The following is a 25,432-nucleotide window of genomic DNA, read 5'->3' as shown; positions in this document are numbered from 1 at the left end:
TTCTGGAGTCTTAAAAAAAGAAAACTTAAAAAACTTAAACTTTTTAGCTCCAACGAATATTATCCTGCTTTCATACTAAGATTTTTAATGTTGTGTGCTTGGATTAATAATAATTAGTTAAATTTGAAAGTAGAATCGAACAATTTTAAAATTAAATTCATTATCTGACAGCTGAGGTTCAAAAGATTATACTCTATCCGTAAAATTTAACAGTGATATATTTTATTTAAAAATGAATTTCAATATCTTTAGGTACTATACAAAACTGTACGTCAAAAAAATATTTAACTATTGAATTTCCATTTTGAAATAGCATATGCCCTTTAAAGGTATAGTTTCATATCCCTAATAAATTTGACTTTAAAAGAAAAAATTGTATGGCATACTCGTACACAACGAAACATTTATGTTAGGAATCCATTTTGGGATTGTTTTTATTGTTAGTAGTAGTTAACGACAGTCCAACAATTAAATTTTTTGTTTTGAATTATGCAAAGATCTGATAGCTTTGGGCTTCAGAGCTTTTGCTCCGAATATGCAGAATATGTAGAGCAGTAATTTATTTAATTTTTAAACTGGCCACACTTAACAAACATTTCGATCAATTGCAATCAACTTTTTAAAAAAAGATGCGAAATTGATGGTGGTTGTGAGTACAACCGATAACGAAGTAGAGGTTCGCGCGAAAGCCCGCAGTTCAGGTTTAGTTTCAGTTCAAGATTCACAATTTACCTATTCCATATTATCCTTGCATTACATTAATAAATATTTATTTAGTGAGTTAAAAGAACGAAAAGTTGTAAAAATGGTAAAACCTTTGGAAAAAGCTGGTTGCTTGGAACTTCGCACCGCTGGTTTAATTATTGGCTGGCTAGGAGTGTTTGGAAGCATTTTGTATTTTTGTATAGCGACTGTTACTTTGGTAAAAGCGGTTAAGGAGGCTGATTATGTGGCAGCAGAAAATGGCGAAGTGGCAAGATCACATGACCAAACCGAATCTGGTAATATTTTCGCATTTTTCGTTGATTTTTAAATTCAATAATTTATGTTTCTTTAGCAGTTTTCGTACTTGGCGGTACCCTAATCGGTGTTTTAATCTTGGGTGCTGTGGTATCAGGGTTACTTATATACGGAATCAACCAGGTATGAATCGTCAACAATCAGTTTTTTTGTGTAGCAAGTTCATATATTTATTTTGTTTGAATTTATTGAAATTTTCATATTTTTCTTTCAAACAGAACAGACGTTCTATGTTGCTGCCCTGGTTGGTGTTAGTTGCTTTTCGCGTTGTACTCAGCTATTTCCAATTGTGGCGAGCCTTGTTTGACTTTGTTGCTGTTTCATACAGCTTTCCACTCTTCTTTTATGAAGTTTTTTTTACGGGTGAGTTCATTTGTTTATGTTTATCTGTAGCATTCCTGATTATTAACACTAATAGATATAGAATTTAACATTAAAGAGTATATTGCATAGATAAAAGTTCTAACATTGCATGTACACATTTGGAATCACTTACAGGTCTGAATAGCTACATTTACTATGTAATATACTCACTATACACACATATGAAAATGGATTGCGGAAACGGTCGCGCATTGACTTCGCTACCAGCAGCAGCCGTACCATTGCAACAAACTGTTCCCACCGCATATCCGCCGAACGCCGCATATCCCTCAAACTCCGCATATCCAACTACCTACCCCACCTTTAATAAGGTATAAGTTCGGGAAGCTTACTCATCGTGATTCCCATCACCTTAAAAGGACACCAAATAAGAAAATATCTAATATTGACGTATATTTACACTGCGAATATTTTTATTAATGTCACTTCTTAGCATTTCAAAAACCTAAAGTCGAAGACCAACAAATTTAATTAACTTACTCACTGCATACTAACTACATTGTCGTTTATTAGATTCAATTAATTAATATTAATAACACCATTGTTTTTACGTTTACCACAACATTTAATTATGGCCTCATGTACACAGATTTTAAATTTATTAAATCGATAAGAAATGTGACTCAATCGCTGTTCAACATTTCTGTGCACTTAACTTTCGTGGTTTTATTCATATTGCATATGTATAATTATAAATATGAAGGAATTTTATAAACTGGAATATACAGGTATTTCAATAACAAAATAAAAGAAATAATTTCTGGAGTCTTAAAAAAGAGAAAACTTAAAAAATTACATAAATTGTTCGACTCCAACGAAAATTTGTTAAAATTAAAACTGGAACTATAACTAACGGTGATATATTTTATTTAAAAGTTAATTTCAATATCAGCACTATACAGAACTTTTTTCGAATTTCCACATTGAAATAGTATAGATTAAAGATGCATAGTATGCATACATATACAGTATATGGGTAATTCCATGGCGGAATTTGTCCCGTGCGAGACTCTTTACATTGAAAATAACATAAACTGAAACAATTTTGAAAATAAGAAAAGTTTATTTTTATAGCTCTAGAAAAGTACATTAATTAGAGCTAAGAATAGTTTTGGAATTTTCTTTCAGTTTTGTTTTCTGTTGTGATATTTGCAAAAATTAACCAATTCGTACGCAAAACCAAAAAATTAACGAAATTATATATTTTATCGGAAAACAGATCAAGTTCCTAAAATCAATCTTAGAACTAAATATAGTGCTTATCTAGAGCTTTGGCCTTTAGTAACTGCTACTTCTGCTACGAATATGCAGAGAAGTGTAAACTGTAATTTATAGTCAAACTGGCCACACTTAATATACTTTTGAGTATGTCATTCTATCACAATTGCGATCTACTTTTTAAAGAAGGCTGCGCAATTGATAACGAAGTAGAGGCTCGAGCGAAAGTTGCAGTTCAGTTTTAGTTTCAGTTCAAGATTCATAATATATGAATTCTATATTATTCTGGCTTCTCCACATTAAAAAATATTCATTTGGTGATTAAAAGGAAGGAAAAATTGTGAAAATGTTAAAACCTTTGGAAAAAGCTGGTTGCTTGGATCTTCGCACCGCTGGTTTTATTATTGGCTGGCTAGGAGTGATTGGAAGCGTTTTGATTTTTTGTATTGCGGCTGTTACTTTGGAAGAAGCCGATAAGGTAGCTGATTATCTGGCAGCAGAAAATGGCAAAGTGGCAAAATCACCAGACCAAGGCAAAGCTGGTAAAGTCCTGACTTTTTCGTTGATTTTCAAATTCAATAAATTTATTTTTCATTAGCTGTTTTCGTATTCGGCGGTATTCTCTTGGGTGCTAGCATCTTGGGTGCTGTGATATCAGGCTTACTCATATCCGGAATAAGGCAGGTATGAATCGTCAACAATCAGTTTTTTTTGTGTGTATCAAGTTCATATATATTTTTCAAATTTATTGAAATTGTCATATTTTTCTTTTAAACAGAACCGACATTCTATGTTGCTACCCTGGTTGGTGTTAAGTACTTTTAGCCTTGTACTCAGCTATTTCCAATTGTTGGGAGCCTTGTTTGACTTTGTTGCTTTTTCACACAGCTTTCCACTCTTCTTCTACCAAGTTATTTCTACTGGTGAGTTCATTTGCTTATGTTTATCTGTAGCATTCCTAATTTTTAACACTCATAGATACAGATTTTAACATTTAATAGTATATTTCATAGATAAAAGTTCTAACATTGCATGTACACATTTGGAATCACTTACAGGTCTAAATAGCTACATTTATTATGTAATATACTCACTATACACACATATGAAAATGGATAGCGGAAAGGGTCGCGTATTAACTCCAGCACAAGCAGCAGCAGTACCATTGCAACCTGCATATTCTAACTATGATAAAGTCTGAGTTCGGGAGAATTCCGTCTTTGCTGTGCGTGTATGGGAACTACCCAATAGCAATTCGCGTCACCATAAAAGGATGCCAAATACCAGAATATACATATACTATTGATGTTTAGTTACAGTTCCAATATCTATATTATAAGACAAGTTGCCTTTACTTACGGAAAATTCGCGTTTATTCAACGCTTTTTTATAACTTAAAACCTAACTAAAACAAATAATAAAAATACTCAAGATGTTCCTTGCCAACAACTATTTTGCCAATAAATAATATTAATCAATAAATTCAATTTTTTAATTACCAATTCCATTTCGTAAGTGACAAAAAAAAAAAAACAAAATTTTAACATTGCCCTATTTACTGATATACATATGTATAGTACATACAATGTCACACAATCGCTGTTGACCTGTGGGCTTATCTTGTTCATACTCCCATGGCTGACAATATATTTTATTTATTAAAAACGTTCGAATAACTCGCATGAATTTCAATCTTCCAAGAGAGCATGCTCTTTAAAGATAGATAACAAAATAATATACATATACATATGTATATATTTTTCGCCCATAATTTGTGCGCTCCTAATTTTAAGCTCGTATTATTAAATAAGAAGAAGTGGCGGTACTAATATTAATACACAGAACTTGACCTCAAGCAACTATTCAATTATTGAATTTCCACTTTGAAATAGCATATATCCTTAAAAGTAGATAAGAGACGCATACGTATATAGTTTCGTATCCTTAATAAATTTGACTTTAAAGCAAAAATTTCATACCAACTTTTCGGGCATGCTCGTATATAACAAAAAATTAATATTAAGTTTTTGCAAAGAATCTGGTTTAGGGTTGTTTTTAATGTCAGTAGTAGTTAACAACAGTCCCACGTTTAAATTTTTCGTTTTGAAATATGCAAGGATCTGGTAACGTTGTCCTTTAGTAACTGCTACTTCTGCTACGAATATGCAGTGAAGTGTCAACTGTAATTTATAATCAAGTTGGCCACACTTACCAAACATTTTGATTATGTCATTCTATCACAATTCTGATCTACTTTTTAAATAAGGCTGGTAAATGTAAGTACAACTAAGTATAAGTTCAAGCGAAAGTCGCAGTTCAGTTAATAAATATTGATTTAGTGATTAAAAAGGACGAAAAGTTGTGAAAATGGTAAAACCTTTGGAAAAAGCTGGATTCTTGGAACTTCACACCGCTGGTTTAATTATTGGCTGGCTAGGAGTGATTGGAAGCGTTTTGATTTTTATTATTGCGGCTTTTACTTTGGGAGAAGCCGATAAGATAGCTGATAATCTGGCACCAGAAAATGGCGAAGAGTCAGGATTACATAACCAAGCCGAAGCTGGTAAAGTCCTGGCAATTTTCCTTGATTTTCAAAGACAATGAATTTATTTTTCTTTAGCTGTTTCCTTTTTGGGGGTTTTCCTCATGGGTGTTTGCATCATGAGTGCTGTGATATCAGGCTTACTCATATACGGAATAAATAAGGTATGAATGACGTCAACAATCGTCTTTTTTTGTATGAAGTCCATATATATTTTTCGAATTTATTGAAATTTTCATATTTTTCTTTCAAACAGAACCGACATTCTATGTTACTGCCCTGGTTGGTGTTAGGTACTTTTGGCGTTGTATTCAGCTATTTCAATTTGTTGGCAGCCTTGTTTGCCTTTGTTGCTGGTCCACATAACTTCCTAGACTTCTTGTACCAAGTATTTTCTACTGGTAAGTTCATTTGTTTATGTTTATCTGTAGCATTCATAATTATTAAAAATGTGAACCTATAGATACAGATTTTAACATTAAAGAGTATATTGTTGTAGAGTATATATACAAATTTTAACATTGCGAGTACATATTTGGAATCACTTACAGCTCTGCAAAGCTACTTTTATTATGTAATATACTCACTATACATGCGTATGAAAATGGATACGGGAATCGGTAGCGAATTGGCTCCTCCACCAGCTGCAGCAGTACCATACCAACAAAACGATCCTGCATATTCTAACTATGACAAGGTCGCGTCACCATAAAAGGATACCAAATACCAGAATATACAGTTTATATACAGTATATACAGTTTCAATATCTATATTATAAGACAAGTTGCCTTTACTTACGCCAAATTCGCGTTTATTCAACGCTTCTTAGCTTTTTTAAAACTGAAAACCTAACTAAAACAATACATAAAAGGATGCCAAATACCTGAATATATACTAATGATGTTTATTTACAATTCCAATATATATATTATAAGACAAGTTGCCTTTACTTACGCCAAATTCGCGTTTATTCAACGCTTCTTAGCTTTTTTAAACATGAAAACCTAACTAAAACAATATATAAAAGGATGCCAAATACCAGAATATATATTAATGATGTTTATTTACAATTCCAATATCTGTATTATAAGACAAGTTGCATTTACTTACGCCAAATTCGCGTTTATTCAAAGCTTTTTTAAAACTTAAAACCTAACTAAAACAAATAATAAAAATACTCAAGATGTTCCTTGCCAACAACTATTTTGCCAATAAATAATATTAGTTAATGAATTCAATTATTTAATAAAAAAATCTCATTGTTTAAGTGTAAAAAAATGTAAACATTGCCTTTCATATGTCACACAATCGCCGTTGACCTGTGTGCTCATCCACTCCCATGGCTGACAATATAAAAACGTTCGAATAACACACATGAATTTCAATCTTTAAAGAGCGCATGCTCTTTAAAGATAGATAACAAAATAATATCTACATATATTTATCGCCCATAATTTACGCTTTTTTTTATCTTAAATTGATTTGATTACAGAAGCATAAATCTATTTATAGATTTTCGAATATTAAATTTTTATAAAAAGTTCAGAGTCAATTGTTCAAAGAGTGAAGAGTTCGTTCTGAAATATGCAGAGTTCTGGCAACATTGGCTTGGAGTAACTGCTACTTTTAACGAAAATTACAAGAAATGTTAATTATTTATAGTGAAATTGGCAACTCTCACCACAAATGTTGATTGTGTCATTCTAGCACATTTGTGATCTAGAATTTTGCAATAGGTAGCGCATTTATTTAAAATTGTGAGTATAACTGATGTCGAAGGAGAGGTTTTTGCGGAGGCCGTAATTCCTTTTCCAGTTTCATGGGACTTCAATTTCATATTATCTGGCATCTCTATCTTGATATTTATTGATTTAGTGCGTAGAAAGAAGGAAAAGTTGTGAAAATGGTGAAACTGTTGGAAAAAGCCGGTTGCATGCAACTCCGCACAGCTGGAATATTTATTGGCTGGCTAGGTGTGGTTGGCAGCGTTTTGTTTTTCATTTGCTCGGTTGTTGTTATTGCAAATTCCGGTCAGAACCTTGATGGAATGCTAAAGAAAACTGGGTTCGAACAGGAATCACATGGGTCACTTAAACAATGTAAGCGATAAATCGCAAGAAAATCATTTTTCTCATATTTTTAAATGAAACTGATTATTTGTTCACCAGTTATTCTCCTATTCGCCTATATCTACATGTGTGCTTCATTCTTAAGTTGTGTGGCATCAGGATTACTCATTTTTGGTACAATGAGGGTACGAATTATGTTAATAATTTAGTATTTTGATTGAATTTTTGAAATTGTCATCTCTTTATTTCAAACAGGACCGGCATTTGATGTTATTGCCTTGGTTGACATTCAGTGGCCTTGGCGTTGCTTCCAGTTTTATAAATTTGTTGAATGCCGCGAGTGGCTTTCTTCAAAGCCCAAAGGGCGGTTTCGATTTATGCCTTGCATCGTTTACTTGGGGTGAGATTATTTTACTTGTGTTATACTCAAATAATAATACGTATAATATAATTGTCATGTACAAATATCAATTACATTTTGTTTATCTCTTACAGTTGTACAGACCTACTTGTATTTAGTAATTTACTCACTATACAAAAATATTCAAACGAAAAATGAAAACGGTCGCGACTTAGTTCCATCTACAGAAGCAGCAATACCATTGCAACAAAACGTTCCTGCTTGTGCCAACTATTATAAGGCCTAAGTTCGGGGAAGCCCCATACATCCTGAATTTGCATGCAATATATGGATGCTTACCAATCGGGATTCTCATCACTATAAACAAAATTCGAATACCTGAATATCATTGTATTGATGTATGTAAATTACTCAGCGAATATTTGTATTGTATGACAAGCCAAATTTAACAACGGATTAAACCTAAAGCTCAACAAGTATTAAAGCAGTGGAGTACTTCCATGCACAGAAATATTACATGTTACATACATATATCTTCATACATATCCTGTTGGTACAAAGTTATAATAAATACCCTTCATACCTTATCGGTAGCGGGTATAAATACTATTATACTAAATGAACTATATGGCCATTTATTAAAATCAATTATTTAATTATTAATCCCATTTTTGATGTCTATGCCATATAATTAAATTATTGTAGACAAATATATTACAATTATAACAAATGTGCCAAAATCACCGATGAAATACTAAGCGCTTATAAGTTTTTTGCACACTGCCGTGTTTTTAAAATATTGGCTACAAATTTATTTAAATTTCAAAATATTTTTTTTTTATAAATGTATACATATAAATGTATTTCAATGTATAATGGAAAATAATAAAAATACAATTATTGGTGTTAGAAATATATCAGGTATTCTTTTTCTGATTACAAAAACCTAATGAATCTATTGTATTCCTCTTGAGCTTACAGCTCCTCATTAGTATTGAATTCCATAATTTTTATGAGGCTGCTGTGCGCTTCAGTGGATGTATAAGTTTTCTCCTTCATGTTAATTCCTGTTAGCCTACAATGTCCCGACAGCAAAGAAGGTTAATAATCTGATTTTTTTCCATGGGTAATTAAAATTTATGCAATCATAAATAAGTAACTAACAAATTCTGTGCGCGTTTTATAACTTCTACATATGAGTGTATCTATGTACATACATATGTCTGCAATTAAATGGCTGATAGATGCAGTCTAGGGAAAAGACGAATAGGTGTGCTGCTGAGGAAAACCGGCTGAGATGGATACCTAGAAAGTATGTATGTATATACCATACATATATGTATGGTATAAAAACTTAGGGTGACCGAAGCATACAAAGTTTTGAAAAATAAGACACTTGTCCTTGGACCGCGTTTTTTAATTTAACATGTAAATGCAAAAAATCAACCAAACTTGCGCAATTACGTCTTGTAGTTATACATATTATGGTTGCTTCATTTTTAATTATTCAGAGCTCTGATAATACTAGCTTGTGTAACTGCTACTTTCAGTCATTTTAAATATAAATATTATACAATTGAAATATATTTATATTAAACTATCAAATATTTATGTATATACATACATTTTTAAATAATAAAATTTTTCTGTATGGAAAATAATAATTTTAATTTTTTTAATAATAATTAATAATAATATTTACTAATACGTTGTAGTTAACATTTTGTAACATTTTGTGATTTATGCTTAATGATAAATGATTGGAATTCCAGATGCTGCATTTATTTTTAAAGAGAAATAAAATATTTATTCAAAATAAGAGCAGAAGTGACCTATCAAGTGACAAGGGACTTAAAACAGTGTAAGAACAGCTGTGCTCAAATGAACAAGTTCAAAGAACAAGTTTATTCACGCAGATAATGAACAACACTTCATTGTTCATCACAATCCAACACCAAGTTGAAAGGGTCATCTTAGTATAAAAAAGGTGATTTAAGTTGCTGCGCAAAATATTTTGCTTTCAATTGAAATTGAAAACACAAGTGATAACGACATAAAAATCCCAAGAAAATTTTAATTCCGGTTTCTAATTTGATAAGAAAAATTATAAGGCTCAGAGTTATTTTTTTGACAGAAATAAAGTAGTAAAAATGGTAGAAATGTTGAAAAAACTTGTTTTCATGCGTCTCCAAACTGCTGGCGTAGTTGTTGGCTGGCTCGGTGTGGTATTCTCCTCTTTGGCCATCATTATTACTGCCTGTGCAGTTGGCCATTCGGATAAGATCGCTGGTGTTATTTCAAAGACATTGTTGGACAGAACGGATCAGGACACACATGATTCAATTCAAACCTGTAAGAAATGCTTACATACATATAATAATATAATATAGTAATATACGTACATATAATATATTTTTGTTGCATAAATTCATTATTATTTAGTCATTGTCCTGTATGGGAGCTTCTACTTGGGTGTGTGCATTCTCCATTTTCTGGCAGCAGGCTTTCTTGTCATCGGTGCAATGAAGGTATTTGACCTAGTTTTAATATCTATGTATTTGTTATAACCTTGAAAATTACTCTATGGACATCTTTTATCAAACACAGAATCGACACTTGATGCTATTGCCCTGGTTGGTCCTCAATGCTATAGACATTTTTCTGAACGTTTTGTCGTTACTTTTTTCCACATTTGACACGGACTCGGAATACTTCCCATACTTCTTGCGATTCGTTGCAACGTTCCTCTATTCGAGTGAGATACATTGTGCATTATTTCTATTATTTGTAAATATTAATTCATACATTTGGTATTCTCTTTCAGTACTTTACGTATACATATACTGGGGTATTGTCTCATTGTACCACCATATTCAAATGAACAAGGATGCTGGACATGAAATGACTTGCCGCGTAGCAGAACCATTGCCACAAAAGGCTCCACTCTATAACGTCTATAATAAAATCTAAATATGGGGAAGAAACGTCTCAAGAGCATGCTTTTGCTGATAACCCATGGGGTATCGCGTCAGTTTAAAATTACACAACTATGGATTCCCAATAATATATTTTTGAATCATCTTTGTATTTAACAATTTCATTACTAAATGAGCGGCCCACTATACAATATCATTTTTGCTATTAATGTTGTTATTTTAAACGCATTTGTTTAGTGAAATTTATGCTTTCTAAGTCGAATGTAATTGAGATTATATAATATTAAATATTTTTTTAATTTCTTTCGAATTTCAAATATCTTTATTATTAATTACCTTGTGATAGTGTATTGTAACAATCTTGAGTCTGAGACATCTACTAATCTATTGTGTTTTCATCGCGCCAGAAGTAAAATATACATATCTCTGCTGCTTGAAGTTACTTAATATTCATGTGCATTAATACTCTCAAAATTTTGTTTAAATATAATATGTACGTTTAAATCTATTATTAAATACATATTATTAAACTTAAATAATTTGATTGTAATTTTTTGTTAGATATACAACTAATTCTAGTTTAAAACGAGTGAAGCGGAATTTTTCTTCATAACGTTTGTTCAATGTACTGACTTGTTCAAGAGAAGATCTCGAGAGCTGTGTATCTCACACACATCGTAGGTACGTGTTATTGTGTTGCATCAGGCAATAAAATAGAAAAAGGTCCTTTTGGATACAAGGGTCCGTTTTGAACAAATATTCACTATAAACCCTGAAATTTTATGAATTAAACCGTTTATTAATAATAATTTACTAGTTGTATTATTTGAGCTCGACGTAATAATTTCATCAGAATCTTTGGCTTGGTAAATTACTTTCAGCCACATGGTATATTTAAGTGATTAAAAGGCTGTCACACTGAATTGCAATTTAAATTCAATCCCATTTAAGATGCTTCGTGAAATATTTAGCATTTAATTGAAATTTTGCGCACAAGTGATAACGTCAGACAAATTAGAACGCAAGACGGAAACCCGTTTCTAATTTCTTGGGAAATTTAACTTTTTTATCTTAACAACTTTATTTTTGAGTCCGCGAGTAAATAGAAACAAAAGTAGTCAACATGGTGAAATTACTGGATAAAGTATGTTGCATGAGTCTTCGCACGGCTGGTTTAGTTATAGGCTGGCTTAATGAGGTGGGATGCGCAATAGCTTTCATTGTATTTGCCTATGTAATAGGCTATTCTGATACAGTCGCTGATTACCTCTTGCGGATGTGGCATATTCCTATTAATCAAAAATCTCATGCTGAAGTTAATTCAAGTAAGAAATAATTTAAGTGTAAAACGATCTCAATCTCAGTTTTCAATTCTGAAATGCCATCGTTTTGCTTTAGGTGTTGTCCTGTTTGTCAGCATTTACATAGTTGCTGTGTTAATCAGTGCTGTGCTATCAGGTTTGCTCATCTGGGGTATTAAAAAGGTAAGAGTGTCGACAATTATCTGGTTTTATTTTCTTTAATTATTGTCACCCTTTCAAACATAGAATCGCCCTTCGATGATTTTGCCCTGGGTGATCGTTAATGGTATTGGCATAGTTGGTAAAATTTTAAACTTATTCGGTGCTATATATGGCTTGCTCGCAGGTATTTTAAAGAATACTACTCTATATAAATTTGAAAATTGTATATTTATTGGGTACTCCATTTATCTTGTTCACAGGTGCAACCGGCGGTATTGAAAGGTTCTTCTTATCACTGTTGGCATTCGGTGAGTTTATTTTCTTATATAATTCATGAATTAATTTCATGAGAGCAAAAGTATTAATTCGCGTATTTTGTTTTTATCTCTTTCAGTCATTTACTTCTATGCATTTTGGGGTATCTTCTCACTCTACAAGCATATGCAAATACACAAGATTACTGGACACTCTCTGTAGAAGCTTGCCGAATCCTCTTCGAATATCAGTTTGTCGACTTTATAATTATATCGAATATAAACATTCCTGCATATAAACGTTTGATTATTTGCCTATAAGTACTTGTTATATAATGTATTTAAACAAATTGTATTCGCTTCATATTATACTCGTACATTATTATTAACTTTTGAAGTGAATTTCTGGTTGCATTATAATAATACTGAAAATTGTTTACCTCCTATGTGTGTTTATAAAGTTGTTGGACATTTCAATAGTTTTGTAATCCCATTTCTGTATTTTAAGTTGCTTATAGTAATTTGAAAGTTATTATTAAATGATGATAAATTGTCTGTATAAAACTTGAATACCATTTATTATTAAATACATCAATTTTATCAAGCTTACATCGAGTAAAAAATGAATCGTTATTAAGCATATCACACATGTAGATCATAAAAACGACATGGCATTGAAGATAAGATCCCGAAAATTCTTCTCACTTCGTTGTAATGTGTTATTGTGTTGCAGCGTATACTAAAATAGTAAAGTGTCATCTAAGATAGGAAGGTTCGGTTTAAGAAAGCAATATTAGCATAAAGAGTTTAAAACTGAGTCCTTAGCAGATTGTTAAAGCAAAGGATGTAGTGTACCCAGTATATTTATTTAAGTCACATGCAGTCACACTGAATATCATTTCAAATTTAATGACATTTAAGATGCTGCGCAAAATATTTAGCATTCAATTGAAATTGCGTGCACAAGCGATAACGTCAGTCAGATTCGAACGAAAGCTAGAAACCAGTTTCTAATTTCCTAAGAAATTTAATTCCAACTTTATTTTTGAGTTCGCGAATATGGTGAAGTTACTGGAAAAAGTATGTTGCATGCGCCTTCGCACTGCTGGTTTTGTTATCGGCTGGCTCGGTGTGTTGGGAGCCGTTATAGGATGCATTAGCTCAGCCTGTGTTATAGCATCTCCTGATGCACTCCTTGATCATATTAGGCGATATTATGATAATGTGTATAATATTCGTCTTAATGCGGATACCCTGGCTAGCATTCGTAAAGGTAAAGGATAATTTAAATACAAAACGTTATGAGTGGCCTTCAATTCTCTAATGTGATAAATTCATTTTGCGATAGATATTGTCCTGATCACCAGTATCTACTTAGCTGCTGATATAATCGCTGGTTTGATTTCAGGTTTGCTAATTCACGGTATAAAGAAGGTAAGGGTGACGTCAATAATCTGGTTTTATTTCCTACTTTTTTGAATGCACTTAAATTGTTTTAACATCTCTCTCTCCCTCTCATTATTTTAAACACAGAATCGCTATTTGATGATTTTGCCCTGGTTGATTCTAAATGGCATAGGATTGATTTGTAGTATTTTATATTTATTAGTTGCCATATATTCGGTGTTCCAGGGTACATTGGAGACTACTATAATTTTTATTGCATCGCTATTGTTCTTCGGTGAGTATATATGTATGTATATATGTATTATTTTTGTCACGAGTGGTAAACATACATAGAATTTGCAGTCTGTTTTGACGTATCTAACTATTAAATATGTGTATGAGTTCGCGTCTAGCTCTGCAGCATTTAACTTTTGTATGCAAAATTATAAATTCAAATAATCTTTTTATCTCTTTCAGTTCTTTATTACTACATTTATTGGGGTATCTACTCACTGTATAAACATATTCAAATACATAAGATTACTGGACACACGATCTAGAAGTTTTGGTTTTTTCATATAATATCATATAATATATCGATATAAATGTGTGATTGTTTGCTTATCACTTAAAATTTGTATATATTCATATAATTCATGTAATAAATAAAAAAAAAGAAAAAATAAATTAATACCTATGGTTGGAACTTCTTAGACTAAGCGTTCTGTCATGCAGCATGCGACGTACATATGTCATACAATCTGAAAAGTTTATTATACTTATTTATAAACATTCATAGTGATACGTGACGTTTTACCGAATTATGATTATAAAATAATTACGGGACGTTTTACCGAATTATGATTATAAAATAATTATTATTTAGCAAATATATTTCGTTTGGCTATAATAAGAGAAAAATAGTTTATTAAATAATGCATTTGACTCTGTGGAAAATAGAGTGTCGTAGAACAGAATAAATTACCCATTTTTAATGCTAATAGCCGAATGGTCAAAGACTACACAACAAATTCAAAAGAAATCTTCTTTTTTTGGACATAGGGCAACTCTGTAATTTTTGAGTGTGTTATTCGAGAATAGTGACCGTTTGGTATTTTTTGGTATATTTTCAGACTTAAATAGAGCAAATAGTTTATTTATGAACATTTTAAATACTCACTTTGAGCACAAAATGATGTCATTAAAATTCGAGCATAAGCTGGAAGCCAGTATATAATTTCAAGAGTTAGCATTATTATATTATACTTAAAATTTGTGTAAAATAATAATAAAGGAAAATAGTGACAATGGTGCACACATTAGAAAAAGTATGTTGCCTGAGCCTTCGAACCTTCGGTTTAGTTATCGGCTGGTTAGGTGCGATTGGATCCATTTCTGGTGTTATTTTGACGGCCTGTGCTTTACGATACTCCAATGAAATCGCAGATTATCTGCTCAGGGAGGCACACACTTCTATTACTGCGAATACACATGCTGATGCCCGTTCAGGTGAGGAATAGATGTAAAACTGTCTAAATATTTTTTGATTCACATCTGTGTGTTTTTAGAGGTTGTCTTGCTTGGAACCATTTACTTAGGTTCTTCTCTAATTAATGGTGTCGTATCATCTTTGCTCGTCTTCGGCATACTAAAGGTAAGGGTGACGTCAATCATGCGTTTGTATTTTTTACGCACCGAAATAATTTGGACATCTCACTGTCTCTCTCTTTCATTTACACACAGAATCGCTATGTGACGATTTTGCCCTGGCTGGTTATTAATTTCATAGGCTTGGCGCTGAACATTTTATATATATTATTTTTATTCGTGGTATATGCCATATATCAAGGTCCAATTGACATTGTTATAAAGTTCTTCGCCGCATTATTGTATTTCGGTAAGTTAATTTTCTTATATTGTTTTTTTTTATGAATACTGTTTGGTCAGAGATCATTATCAAAAGTGTAACGAATGTATCTTTTTATCTCTTTTAGCTCTTTACTATTACGTATTCTGCGGGATATGCTCTCTGTACAAACAAATGTATAAGAGTAACCGACACCAACCCCTGGTGTAGGATCAGTGCAACAAAAAGCTAAATTCGTAGAAGAATCGTCTTTAGAACCAAGATAAGCTAACCGTCAGTGTTCATCGCTTACATATTATAATCGAATTATATCGAATATTAACATTTCCATTATTAAAGTTATTTACTCTTTGCATTAAAGATCGTTAATCATTGACATTATTGCATCGCTTTTTAATTATATAGAATATTAACATCTCTACATATTAAGTTATTAACACTTTAGATATTATTTGTAGATAGAATGTATCGGGGATCGTATTTGATTGAGACTTTCCGATATTTTTTAATTTTTTCTCTGATTGAATTGTTAGTAAACATTCAACGCATTAGTTATCCAAAGGGTGGCAACATCGCAACGCTGACAAACGTGCGGAGCAGGAGTGGGGAATGGGAGAGGGTGAATCAAAATGGGAGAGGCCGTGGCCTTGAATTCGGCCTTTGACTCATTAAACCGTTGAACGAATGCGAGTTGAGATGACCACAACCGCTATTTAAGAAGGGTGATGAATTCCGAGGCAAGAGTGGTTCATTACGGATTATTAAAGCTTCTAGTAATGAATTCAAAGGTAAATTTTATTATTTTTACGTTTGTTATCGTTTGAAGCAGATCAACAGTAGGGGTATTTTAATGTAGTGTAGTTTTGTAGCATTACCAAGCCACCAATGAGGGAAGAAACTAAGTAAATGGTTCCAAGCAAGACAACATCTAAGAACACACAGTTGGGAATCAACAAATATTTGGACTCTGTTACATCACTTGTCACTTGTTTATTTGTTTTGATGAGCTACATACCGAACGGGTACCTTCTTTTTATACCCGCTTCCCATAAAGTTAAAGGGTTTCATAACCTTGTGTGTCCCAACCCATAAAGTATATGTATTCTTGATCAGCATCAGCAGCCGCGACGTTATAACCATATCCGTCTGTCTATCTATTATAAACATTTCTGCATGCAAACGTATGCATTTTTGTATATCATTACGAATTTTTTATATATTTAAGTAATTTGTATACATACATAATTTATGCATAATTTTATACTTGTATATTACAATCGAACTGAAAAAATAAGAAATGCATGTTTTATTTATTTATTCTAATAAAAAGAAAAAATATTTTTAGATTTTACTTTTCAGACGCTATGTAATATGCATTGGAGAGTTTGCGATATTTTGATCAGCTTCTAGGCAAACTTACGAAATTAAATCCTAGAGTAGGAGCTTCTGGGCTAAACGGTCTTTCATGCAGAATTTCGAAGTATTTTAAAGGACCCTAAAAGATTATTTTATTATTGAACTCTCTACCGATTTGCTATTATAAAGCAAACATATTATTGAGAAAATATATTTAGTTTGGTTATGACAAGAGAGCAAATAGTTTATTAAATGATGCATCTTAATATCTATGCATGACTGTTGTGGCAAGAATAAAACAAAAATTAATTTAACCGTTTTTAATGGTAATGACTTTTTTAAGCATTGATCTAAATATTTTTTGATATACTTTTCGTCTTACATCTGGCGAATAGTTTATTAATGATGTAAGTACATTTTACACACATATGTACGTATTAATTATACAAAAAAGTCCAGTTTACATACTACATTTATTTATTTCACACTAAATCCCAAATCAAATTGAATTTAAAATAAGTTTTTTAAATTTTTGCGGTTCGTAAGATGCTCTGAAAATCAGTATTTAGCACTTAAAAATACCTTGAAACAGGTTTGTATTACCCGCGTTTGAAATGGTCGTTGGTATTTTCTTCTCCTTGTGAAATGCTTATTGCTCGATCGAAATTTCTATAAGCAGCTGCGCAAAATATTTGGCAATCAATTGAAATTGGGAGCACAAAGTGATGTCAGAAAAATTCGAGCGAAAGCTGGTAACCAGTTTATAATTTTATAAATTAGCAGTTTTATACATATTGGCATCGTATACTTCGAATTAGTTTGAATCACAAAGGCAAACAGTGAAAATGTTGCACACATTAGAAAAAGTGTTTTGCCTAAGCCTTCGAACCTTCGGTTTAGTTATTGGATGGTTAGGTGCGGCTGGATCCTCTCTTATGATAATTTTGTCGGCCTGTGCTTTAGGATATTCTAACGAAATCGCAGATTACATGCTGCGGTCGGCGAAAGTTCCTATTGATGCGAATAACCATGCTGATGCCAATTCAGGTGAGGAATAAATGTAAAAGAGTCTAAATATTTGTTGATTCCCAACTGTGTGTCTTTAGATGTTGTCTTGCTTGGAACCATTTACTTAGTTTCTTCCCTCATTGGTGTCTTGGTTTCATTTTTGCTCATCTTCGGCATACTGAAGGTAAGGATGACGTCAATCTGGTCTTGCTTTTGTATTGTTTTTACGCCCCGAAATTATTTGGACATCTCACTGTCTCTCTCTTTCACTCAAACACAGAATCGCTATCTGGCAATTTTGCCCTGGTTGATCGTTAATGGCACAGGCTTGGTGCTGAACGTTTTATACTTAATAGGCGCATTCTATGCCATGTTTGTAGGTCCACCCGAGAATATTATAAGGTTCTTCGTACCATTAGCATATTTCGGTAAGTTTATTTTCTTATATTTTTGTTTCATGCATACATGCGTACATACATACATACATACAAAAATGTACATGTGAATAAGCATGAATTTAACAGCTGATAATAAATGGGTGTTTAAGTTTGCATTTAAGATTCTTATCAAAAAGGTTAACGAATGTTTTTGGGTTATCTCTTTCAGCTCTTTCCTACTACATATCCAGTGGGATATGCTCTCTGTTCAAACAAATGAGTAAGAGTAGCCGACACCAACCTCTGGAGTAGCACTAGTGCAACAAAAAGCTATCTTTGGTAAAACCTGAGTTTGGGAAGAATCATCTTCAGAGCCAACATCAGCTAGAATGGATACCATGTTTATTTTTGTTTTTTTTTTTTTTAAAGCGAGAATGATTTAAAAACTTATTACAGCTTAGATACAACCTCAACAAAATATATACATAAATTATTTCTTTTCAGACATTTTGTAACTCTCACTGCCGAGTGTCATTTTAACAAGGTGATCGTCTGTAGTGTTTTCAAAATTTTTTGGTATATTTTTATGCTTACTTTAAATAATCTATTATTCCTTATTCATGAAATAAATAAAGATAACATGGTATTTTTGTTGCGTCGCTTGGTATTATTTAACGGTTAAGCCGCAGACACACTGATTTTATTTCAAATGTGGAGTGACATTTGAACTGCTGCGCGAATTCAATAGTGAACACAAGTGATCCTTGCTCGTTACAAATCTAGCGGAAGTTTGTATAATATTGAGACCTGAAAAGTTATTTTATATTATCAGCATAATCTTTGAGCTTAATAAAAAAAATAGTGAAAATGGTAAAATTGTTGAAAAAAGTACTGTGCCTAGGTCTTCGCAATGCTGGTTTAGTTATTGGAGGTTTAGAAGTCGTGGAATCTGTTTTGATGTGCTTTCTTTTGGGTTCTATAGTATCAAATTCAGATATGTTCGCTGAACAGCTTACAGATTCTTGGATTCCAGAAAACGAAGATAAAAAAGAAATATTCCGCGTGGGTATGAGATAAATTAAGTTAACAAATTTTGACATTATTAGATATTAAATTGCAAAATTCGTTTTTTATTAGCTGTGGTCGTTTTCGGTAGGATCTACCTAGTGGAAACTGTTATCAATGGTGTGCTGTCAGTTTTGCTTATCTCCGGTATTAGGAAGGTAAGGCTGACGTCAAAAATTTTGTATTTATTTAACCGAATTTTTACTTTAATTGAAACCCAGAAACGCCATTTAATGATATTGCCTTGGTTGATCCTGAATGCAATTGACATTTTTGTCAGCGTTGTGACATTAGCAGTTTTTTTTTATGGCATGTGTGAGAATATAATGGGTTTTTGGTTTTTTGTTCTTCTCAAAGTATTAAAATTGGGTAAGATATTTTTTTCATATAGTTTATTGATTGAATAAAAGATATATTTAATTGAAAGAACTGATTATAATAAATGGAAATCTTAAAGCAAGATAATTGTAACTTTAATGTAAATTATAGTGAAACATGTTAATTATATATTATTCTGGAAAAAGTTTTTTTTAATATTATCCAATAATATTTAAATAATTTTCGTAAATTTTGCTCTGCCTTTGTGATTTGGTTGCTATCACCCTTTTTTTGACACAAAACTTTATAAGAAAAAATATTGGAAAACCATACGGATATATCACTAAAATAAATCATTTTAATATAGTATATGCAATCCACATCATACTTGATAGGTTGATCTAGCGTTCATTATTTTTAAAAAATTTATTTTCTTTAATCAGTTTTTACTCATGTACATTCATTGCAATACAAAAAATATTATGAAGATGAATAGTAGCGTTAACTTTTTCTAATATTGCAGCGTATTATTATTTCTACATTTTAATATGGTTTATATTTTTTAGCACTCTGCTCCTACATTCACTTCGCTATCTACTCACTGTATATACAAATTAAAATGAATAAGGATACCAAACATTCAGAAGTAGAGTACTCTGTAGCAGATGCGCATTAAATCGTTTCTCCATTTCCCATCTATGGTAAACTTTGGAAAAAGACAGTTCAACACACTTTATGGAAAGTATCCTTACTATAAAAGACTTCAAAACAATTTAAAATAAATAATTAGCTTGATTTCAATAAAAACAAATATATATTGAATTTAAATTGACGAAGAATTGGATAGTTGCAGATTAAAATATATTTTTTTTGTAATCACATTGCAAAAACTTAATCATTTGTTAACATAGAAAATATACATATAATATCTAAATTATGAGAGTCATGTGGTATTCTACGATGCAATCGTTTGTAGTATGTTAAATAAATGTTAGTATATTTTTAAGAATAAATCTTGGGCTTATTTTATTTTTTTAACATGTGCAAAAATATTTATTATTGATCAAATATATAAAGTTTACTTGGTATTTTTTGTTGATCCATTTGGTATCGCTGAACGCTGAAAGTGAAGTCACTTTGCTTTCGATTTCAAATGTGGAGTGATATTTAAATTAGTGTGTGAACCCAAGTGCTACATGTTTTTAACGAAAGCTTGAATTCAGTTTAATTAATATTAAGCTTAAATTTACAACCAAAAAAAAATAGTGAAAATGGTAAAATTGTTGAAAAAAGTATTGTGCTTCAGTCTACCTATCGCTGGTTTAGTTATCGGCGGACTAGATGTCGCGGGATCTGTTTTGCAGAGCTTTGCTTTGGGTCATTTAACATTAAACTTAAATAATTTCGCTGATGCTCTGAACGAATTCTGGATTCCAGAAAACGAGGATATCAAAGAAAAAAGGCGCGTGGGTATGCGATAAATTAAATTAACAATTTTTGACATTATTAGATATTAAATTGCAAAATTCGTTTTTCATTAGCTGTAATCGTTTTCGTTTACATTTACTTAGTGGAAACCGTTATCAATGGTGTTCTGTCAGTTTTGCTTGTCTCCGGTATTAGGAAGGTAAGGCTGACGTCAAAAATCATATTTTATATTTATTTAACCGAATTTTTACTTTAATTGAAACATAGAAACGGCATTTAATGATATTGCCTTGGTTGATCCTAAATGCAATTGATATTTTTATTAACGTTTTGACATTATCATTCTTTTTGTATGTAATGTCTGATGATTTTAAGGAATTTCAATTTATAAGTGTTTTAAAAGTATTAAAATTGGGTAAGTTATTTTTTGTTATGAACAATAAATACACTATTTTGATTTTGAGCGTTGGGCAAACTAATAGCAACTTTATTTTAAAAATAATTTTACTATGATTTTACATACAAACCTATTTAAAATAATTATTATTTGACCTAACCTTTATTTTTGAAAATTCCCATATGTGCGTCAGTGTATTATCATTTTAACATTTTAATATTGTTCATATTTTTCAGCACTCTTATGTTATATTTACTTTGCTATCTACTCACTGTATATAATAATTAAAACGAACAATGAACGAACCGAACACTCGGAAGCAGTGTACACTGAAGTAGCTCCAATCCAATAAATCGTTCATTATTTCTCATCTTTTGTAGAGTCTAACTTTGGAAAAGAAACTTATTGGGAATTGTTACTACTATACTGAAATTTAAACTTGTTGAAATATATTTGGAACAAAAAAACAAAAGAATAATAAAGCATCCTAAAGCAGTACACACTTCGATTGCTATTTTATGGGGCTATTTTTATTTCAATAATATTTTTTAATACACACTACAATAAATACACAAATACGTAAATACATATGTACACATAGAGATAAATTGAATTGTTGAAAAATTTAGGGGCTGGACTTCGGGGGAATGTTACACGCAGCGCATCTAATCGTTGTGACCTCTTGGTTGTTGGCTGATGGAGGCCTATGGTCATTTACCCAAACCCAGCCACATGTAGCTAGGGTCAATGAATTGGGAGCCCCGATACCCATTCGGATTGCGGGACACAAGCGATCGAATCTTTTGCGAGGGTCGATAGCTTCGCACAGACTGCAGTAATTTGTTTGAATTGCGATCTGGCGGCTGGCCAGAATCATAATCGGCATCATCGGGTGTATCGCTTGGCGGCTCCAAGGGATACGGATGCAGACCCTCGAGTAGCTGAGATTCACCCTCGCCGAGCTGATGCGAATGCTCGGCAAAGTGCACGTTCGCCTTGAGCTGCTTGAAGAAATCACCTAGATTGGTCATGACTCCTGGAAGAGAATCGAACACTTAGCAAACCGCAAGTGACACACATGGAGAGCCCCCGGAGAGCCTACCCACCAGCACTGATAGAGGGCCTATAAAGTGGTCCCCTGTAGTCGGACGGTTCGCGTTTCATTTCGTGCTGCTCTTTGGCCTTTTCGTTATTGACATTTGCATCATCTTCATTTGCTGGGAATAATTGGTGGTTGCGTTTTAGTTTCGATGTTGAGACAATGGCCGGAGATTGCAAGTCGCCCAACCATGTCTGGTACACCTGCAGCTCCTTCAGATGCTTGTTGTACCGCTGTTGCCAAAGGCGCCAGCGTCGGTTCAAGGGCATCGGAAACGGTGGGAAATGAAATGGTTGCGTCAACGCATTCTCAAATTCGGGAGCCATTTCCTCAGCTTCAATTTTCGGCAAAGGCCTTCCGCTGTCTACCAAATGACGGTATGAGGTTTTTGCCATTTCCATTGGCCAGTTCCAGGCAGCCAGCGCCCCCGACGCATCCGCCTCCACCTGCGCTTCGGTAGCCTTCACTGCGATGACCCCCGGGCGCATTGATGCGGCTGTGGAACAACGTTACGTTAATTGACTGTGCCTCAGGGAATAATATGAATATTCTCGAGACTGAACCGGATGTTCAATTTCCGTTCGGACTCTGCAGATTTTAATTGCTGATACTCGCGAACGGCATTCAATTAATCGAATTTCAAAAGTTAATTTTCCTAGTGGGTTAATAAGTACTTAAGTAGATAGCAAGATGTAGATTGTGTTTAATAGGCCGGCTCTAAAACGAATAATGCATCTAGATAATGTTTTCTACTGTCGAAAAACTATTTAAAATGTTGATATGAATTTTAATTAAATTTTATATATATGTGTATAATGTATATATGCTTCAAAATGATTATATTTCTATAATAACTTAGAAACAATAGAAATTTAATTTATGATTAATGTATGATTAATATCTGAAAAATATCATATTTTGGCTGGTGTTCTATTTTAAGCAATAACCTTATCGATACGGCATTTAATTTTTGTAGCTAATCTAATGCGGGTTTTATTTAAAAATGTTCTCTCATTTCTATTTCATCTAAGAATAATCAACCTTTAAATTGAGTTCTTATCACATTCACTTGACATTTTGTGTAATGGGAATAAATTGATTGTGGAATTTCTAATTATAACAAGCATTTAGCATTTATTTTATAGTTTTTAAAATTAAAAATACTTAAGACAGCAAGTTTTGTGCGAGCTAAGGATTCCAAAAAATATATATTTAAGAGCTCCCGATTAGTCAGAGGAACGTTAAATATATGTATATTGTGAAAATTCAATCAGAAGTAATACATCTCAAACTCACCTGCCATCAACAGTAATAGCAGTGAAATGCGCCGAATTAAAGTCAGATATAGAAACGCCATTATCCTTTATTTGTTGTTGGTGTCGAGGATGAAGCAGCTCGGGCTGGTTTTTACATTTTGTGAGTTAACTAGGCCCGCGTTGGGTAAAGAATATTGAGAAACATCTCAGCGAACCGAGAAGTTAAATTCACAATTTTTTATTGGAGACAGAACTCAAGTGGAAGCTGCCGATCACGTGCCACAGCGATGTAAGTGCGACTAACGGCGAATGCGACAGGTTGGTCCGTTTATATAGCCCCAAGTACGTGTACCTGTTGCCCGAGGGGATGGCTACGATGGCAACCTGCAGCTAGAAGTTAGCAGGTGGCAAGTGGCAAATGGTAGGTGGCAGGTGGCATTTGAAGGCATGCGCAGCAGGCGCAGTCGTCACATTAGTTGGATATTTGAGACGCGACTCGAGCTTTCAATGGCAATTGGCCAATTTGTGAATGAAAGTGGGCAGTCGCAGTGGTGTCCTAAGTACCATTTTCATTTTTAATCCCGTTCAGCATCTCAGTTTGCACTCGTATAGCGGCAATAAGGCTCAGGTGTGCTAAAAGGGATTCAAGTGTGGCAGCACGCACAATTATCCAGTCATATTGCGTAACGTTCGTTTTCTGCTTTTTTTTTGCATTTCATATTGAATTTCAGAATTTTCTTACTTGTTTTTTTTGTTCACTCTTTACCTTTGCACCTGTCGAATGTCCCTAATGTGACGTCAAAGGCATGCTGTTGCCTTTGAAAGAAACATTTTTACAGCATTTACATAATTGGGTCAGTGGCTAGTGGTTTGGCTGGCCATCTCTTGTATGTCATCTGCTTTGTTGTCGTTTACTCTGCATACAACATGTCCGTTTACCTTTGAGGCTGTGCTATGTCCTTGCCACTAGCCGGTTACTAGTTGCCTTTTGCCACTTACCACTTGCCACTCGCCACTTGCCACTTGGGGGCCTGCATACAATCTAATTAGACTTGTGGACAGCGGCAGCTTCTTTGTAACGCGCACAGCGAGTTAATGGCCAATAACAACAGCAAGCGCAACAGCAGAACTTTCAGCAAAAACCATTTAAAAGTTTTCCAACACTTTGCTAATTTTCCTACTTTCACTTAATTTAGCTCTTTGGCATGAAAAGGGAAAGAAACTCGGCACATTCAATTTTGATATTTTCGAGGCGATCTATCTTTGCTAGCTCTTGAAGTTGCAGTTCAGTTAAAGAATTTCTCGTATACATATGTAAGTACTTCTCTCATAATAATGTAGAATAAAATAACTTTACGGTAAACAAAACAACATATTAGTGTGTAGCTTTATTTCCCTATCAGTAGATTTCTCAGATAAAAAGAACAAGTATTAAAATGTACTTTCAGAATTAAATGTGACCACAATAACCTATAAATAACTCGCCCCTATTAGTAATAAGTTGTTTACCTATGCCGGAGTATACTTGGCGTTGCGATAATAAAAATTTATATTAATTTCTAATGTAATGTTAAGTGTATCTTTTCAAACACATTTAACTATTTGTTCGCCATTATTTATATGATAA

General features: G+C 32.8%; 9 protein-coding genes across 13 annotated transcripts; 8 read left to right on the top strand and 1 right to left on the bottom strand.

Moving 5' to 3' along the window:
• Positions 1-644: 644 nt before the first annotated feature.
• Positions 645-4,104, top strand: LOC117570403 (uncharacterized). 3 transcript variants are annotated; one of them, XM_052004425.1, is made up of 5 exons: positions 686-701; positions 778-1,001; positions 1,058-1,143; positions 3,401-3,545; positions 3,681-4,104. In XM_052004425.1, the coding sequence occupies exons 2-5, from the start codon at positions 806-808 to the stop codon at positions 3,821-3,823; spliced, it is 570 nt and encodes a 189-aa protein (XP_051860385.1). In that variant the 5' UTR covers positions 686-701; positions 778-805; the 3' UTR covers positions 3,824-4,104. The 3 variants fall into 3 exon arrangements, with proteins under 3 accessions (XP_051860383.1, XP_051860384.1, XP_051860385.1); XM_052004423.1 differs by having other exon boundaries at positions 645-1,001; XM_052004424.1 differs by having other exon boundaries at positions 646-1,001; positions 1,061-1,143.
• Positions 1,187-2,051, top strand: LOC127565535 (uncharacterized). Its single transcript, XM_052004432.1, has 2 exons — positions 1,187-1,383; positions 1,519-2,051. The coding sequence occupies exons 1-2, from the start codon at positions 1,251-1,253 to the stop codon at positions 1,719-1,721; spliced, it is 336 nt and encodes a 111-aa protein (XP_051860392.1). The 5' UTR covers positions 1,187-1,250; the 3' UTR covers positions 1,722-2,051.
• A 588-nt stretch (positions 4,105-4,692) lies between the features above and the next one.
• Positions 4,693-6,403, top strand: LOC117570402 (uncharacterized). 2 transcript variants are annotated; one of them, XM_034252026.2, is made up of 5 exons: positions 4,693-4,898; positions 4,962-5,185; positions 5,243-5,328; positions 5,421-5,565; positions 5,628-6,403. In XM_034252026.2, exons 2-5 carry the CDS (start codon positions 4,990-4,992, stop codon positions 5,681-5,683), a joined length of 483 nt encoding a protein of 160 aa, XP_034107917.1. In that variant the 5' UTR covers positions 4,693-4,898; positions 4,962-4,989; the 3' UTR covers positions 5,684-6,403. The 2 variants fall into 2 exon arrangements, with proteins under 2 accessions (XP_034107917.1, XP_034107915.1); XM_034252024.2 differs by having other exon boundaries at positions 4,696-4,898; positions 5,716-6,403.
• Positions 6,404-9,609: 3,206 nt separating this feature from the next.
• Positions 9,610-10,841, top strand: LOC117570779 (uncharacterized). Its single transcript, XM_034252618.2, has 4 exons — positions 9,610-9,947; positions 10,038-10,123; positions 10,203-10,350; positions 10,420-10,841. The coding sequence occupies exons 1-4, from the start codon at positions 9,746-9,748 to the stop codon at positions 10,563-10,565; spliced, it is 582 nt and encodes a 193-aa protein (XP_034108509.1). The 5' UTR covers positions 9,610-9,745; the 3' UTR covers positions 10,566-10,841.
• A 639-nt stretch (positions 10,842-11,480) lies between these two features.
• LOC117570780 (uncharacterized) lies at positions 11,481-12,638 on the top strand. The gene is made up of 5 exons (XM_034252621.2): positions 11,481-11,856; positions 11,930-12,015; positions 12,079-12,178; positions 12,255-12,302; positions 12,389-12,638. The coding sequence occupies exons 1-5, from the start codon at positions 11,655-11,657 to the stop codon at positions 12,469-12,471; spliced, it is 519 nt and encodes a 172-aa protein (XP_034108512.1). The 5' UTR covers positions 11,481-11,654; the 3' UTR covers positions 12,472-12,638.
• A 550-nt stretch (positions 12,639-13,188) lies between these two features.
• LOC117569465 (uncharacterized) lies at positions 13,189-14,320 on the top strand. The gene is made up of 4 exons (XM_052004430.1): positions 13,189-13,521; positions 13,597-13,682; positions 13,782-13,929; positions 14,112-14,320. Exons 1-4 carry the CDS (start codon positions 13,308-13,310, stop codon positions 14,192-14,194), a joined length of 531 nt encoding a protein of 176 aa, XP_051860390.1. The 5' UTR covers positions 13,189-13,307; the 3' UTR covers positions 14,195-14,320.
• Positions 14,321-14,827: 507 nt separating this feature from the next.
• Positions 14,828-16,335, top strand: LOC117569463 (uncharacterized). The gene is made up of 4 exons (XM_034250630.2): positions 14,828-15,143; positions 15,203-15,288; positions 15,378-15,531; positions 15,629-16,335. Exons 1-4 carry the CDS (start codon positions 14,942-14,944, stop codon positions 15,709-15,711), a joined length of 525 nt encoding a protein of 174 aa, XP_034106521.1. The 5' UTR covers positions 14,828-14,941; the 3' UTR covers positions 15,712-16,335.
• A 1,195-nt stretch (positions 16,336-17,530) lies between these two features.
• On the top strand, positions 17,531-18,892 carry LOC117569006 (uncharacterized). The gene is made up of 4 exons (XM_034249993.2): positions 17,531-17,904; positions 17,964-18,049; positions 18,146-18,293; positions 18,472-18,892. The coding sequence occupies exons 1-4, from the start codon at positions 17,703-17,705 to the stop codon at positions 18,552-18,554; spliced, it is 519 nt and encodes a 172-aa protein (XP_034105884.1). The 5' UTR covers positions 17,531-17,702; the 3' UTR covers positions 18,555-18,892.
• Positions 18,893-21,976: 3,084 nt separating this feature from the next.
• On the bottom strand, positions 21,977-24,111 carry LOC117569211 (uncharacterized). 2 transcript variants are annotated; one of them, XM_034250283.2, is made up of 3 exons: positions 23,846-24,111; positions 22,557-23,045; positions 21,977-22,486 (listed from the first exon to the last, which is right to left on the bottom strand). In XM_034250283.2, the coding sequence occupies exons 1-3, from the start codon at positions 23,904-23,906 to the stop codon at positions 22,161-22,163; spliced, it is 876 nt and encodes a 291-aa protein (XP_034106174.1). In that variant the 5' UTR covers positions 23,907-24,111; the 3' UTR covers positions 21,977-22,160. The 2 variants fall into 2 exon arrangements, with proteins under 2 accessions (XP_034106174.1, XP_034106175.1); XM_034250284.2 differs by having other exon boundaries at positions 21,977-22,483.
• Positions 24,112-25,432: the final 1,321 nt, after the last annotated feature.

This window comes from Drosophila albomicans, chromosome 3 (genome assembly GCF_009650485.2).
Source record: "Drosophila albomicans strain 15112-1751.03 chromosome 3, ASM965048v2, whole genome shotgun sequence".
NCBI lineage: Eukaryota > Metazoa > Arthropoda > Insecta > Diptera > Drosophilidae > Drosophila > Drosophila albomicans.
The sequence above is the reverse complement of the archived record's forward strand: the minus strand, read 5'-3'. Positions and strand labels throughout refer to the sequence as shown.

What these genes read in the sequence shown, in the direction of transcription:
- LOC117570403 (XM_052004423.1), top strand. Translation starts at nt 806, where the DNA reads ATGGTAAAACCTTTGGAAAAAGCTGGTTGCTTGGAACTTCGCACCGCT. An exon ending in ACATGACCAAACCGAATCTG is followed by an intron (nt 1,002 to 1,057) that starts GTAATATTTTCG and finishes ATGTTTCTTTAG; the next exon opens with CAGTTTTCGTACTTGGCGGT. An exon ending in TTATATACGGAATCAACCAG is followed by an intron (nt 1,144 to 3,400) that starts GTATGAATCGTC and finishes TCTTTTAAACAG; the next exon opens with AACCGACATTCTATGTTGCT.
- LOC127565535 (XM_052004432.1), top strand. Translation starts at nt 1,251, where the DNA reads ATGTTGCTGCCCTGGTTGGTGTTAGTTGCTTTTCGCGTTGTACTCAGC. An exon ending in TTATGAAGTTTTTTTTACGG is followed by an intron (nt 1,384 to 1,518) that starts GTGAGTTCATTT and finishes AATCACTTACAG; the next exon opens with GTCTGAATAGCTACATTTAC.
- LOC117570402 (XM_034252024.2), top strand. Translation starts at nt 4,990, where the DNA reads ATGGTAAAACCTTTGGAAAAAGCTGGATTCTTGGAACTTCACACCGCT. An exon ending in TCATATACGGAATAAATAAG is followed by an intron (nt 5,329 to 5,420) that starts GTATGAATGACG and finishes TCTTTCAAACAG; the next exon opens with AACCGACATTCTATGTTACT. An exon ending in GTACCAAGTATTTTCTACTG is followed by an intron (nt 5,566 to 5,715) that starts GTAAGTTCATTT and finishes AATCACTTACAG; the next exon opens with CTCTGCAAAGCTACTTTTAT.
- LOC117570779 (XM_034252618.2), top strand. Translation starts at nt 9,746, where the DNA reads ATGGTAGAAATGTTGAAAAAACTTGTTTTCATGCGTCTCCAAACTGCT. An exon ending in TTGTCATCGGTGCAATGAAG is followed by an intron (nt 10,124 to 10,202) that starts GTATTTGACCTA and finishes TATCAAACACAG; the next exon opens with AATCGACACTTGATGCTATT. An exon ending in TGCAACGTTCCTCTATTCGA is followed by an intron (nt 10,351 to 10,419) that starts GTGAGATACATT and finishes ATTCTCTTTCAG; the next exon opens with TACTTTACGTATACATATAC.
- LOC117570780 (XM_034252621.2), top strand. Translation starts at nt 11,655, where the DNA reads ATGGTGAAATTACTGGATAAAGTATGTTGCATGAGTCTTCGCACGGCT. An exon ending in TATATATGGCTTGCTCGCAG is followed by an intron (nt 12,179 to 12,254) that starts GTATTTTAAAGA and finishes TCTTGTTCACAG; the next exon opens with GTGCAACCGGCGGTATTGAA. An exon ending in CTTATCACTGTTGGCATTCG is followed by an intron (nt 12,303 to 12,388) that starts GTGAGTTTATTT and finishes TATCTCTTTCAG; the next exon opens with TCATTTACTTCTATGCATTT.
- LOC117569465 (XM_052004430.1), top strand. Translation starts at nt 13,308, where the DNA reads ATGGTGAAGTTACTGGAAAAAGTATGTTGCATGCGCCTTCGCACTGCT. An exon ending in CCTGGCTAGCATTCGTAAAG is followed by an intron (nt 13,522 to 13,596) that starts GTAAAGGATAAT and finishes ATTTTGCGATAG; the next exon opens with ATATTGTCCTGATCACCAGT. An exon ending in TGCATCGCTATTGTTCTTCG is followed by an intron (nt 13,930 to 14,111) that starts GTGAGTATATAT and finishes TATCTCTTTCAG; the next exon opens with TTCTTTATTACTACATTTAT.
- LOC117569463 (XM_034250630.2), top strand. Translation starts at nt 14,942, where the DNA reads ATGGTGCACACATTAGAAAAAGTATGTTGCCTGAGCCTTCGAACCTTC. An exon ending in ACATGCTGATGCCCGTTCAG is followed by an intron (nt 15,144 to 15,202) that starts GTGAGGAATAGA and finishes GTGTGTTTTTAG; the next exon opens with AGGTTGTCTTGCTTGGAACC. An exon ending in TCGTCTTCGGCATACTAAAG is followed by an intron (nt 15,289 to 15,377) that starts GTAAGGGTGACG and finishes ATTTACACACAG; the next exon opens with AATCGCTATGTGACGATTTT.
- LOC117569006 (XM_034249993.2), top strand. Translation starts at nt 17,703, where the DNA reads ATGTTGCACACATTAGAAAAAGTGTTTTGCCTAAGCCTTCGAACCTTC. An exon ending in CCATGCTGATGCCAATTCAG is followed by an intron (nt 17,905 to 17,963) that starts GTGAGGAATAAA and finishes GTGTGTCTTTAG; the next exon opens with ATGTTGTCTTGCTTGGAACC. An exon ending in CGTACCATTAGCATATTTCG is followed by an intron (nt 18,294 to 18,471) that starts GTAAGTTTATTT and finishes TATCTCTTTCAG; the next exon opens with CTCTTTCCTACTACATATCC.
- LOC117569211 (XM_034250283.2), bottom strand. Translation starts at nt 23,906, where the DNA reads ATGGCGTTTCTATATCTGACTTTAATTCGGCGCATTTCACTGCTATTA. An exon ending in GCTATTACTGTTGATGGCAG is followed by an intron (nt 23,046 to 23,845) that starts GTGAGTTTGAGA and finishes GTTGTTCCACAG; the next exon opens with CCGCATCAATGCGCCCGGGG. An exon ending in TAGGCCCTCTATCAGTGCTG is followed by an intron (nt 22,487 to 22,556) that starts GTGGGTAGGCTC and finishes ATTCTCTTCCAG; the next exon opens with GAGTCATGACCAATCTAGGT.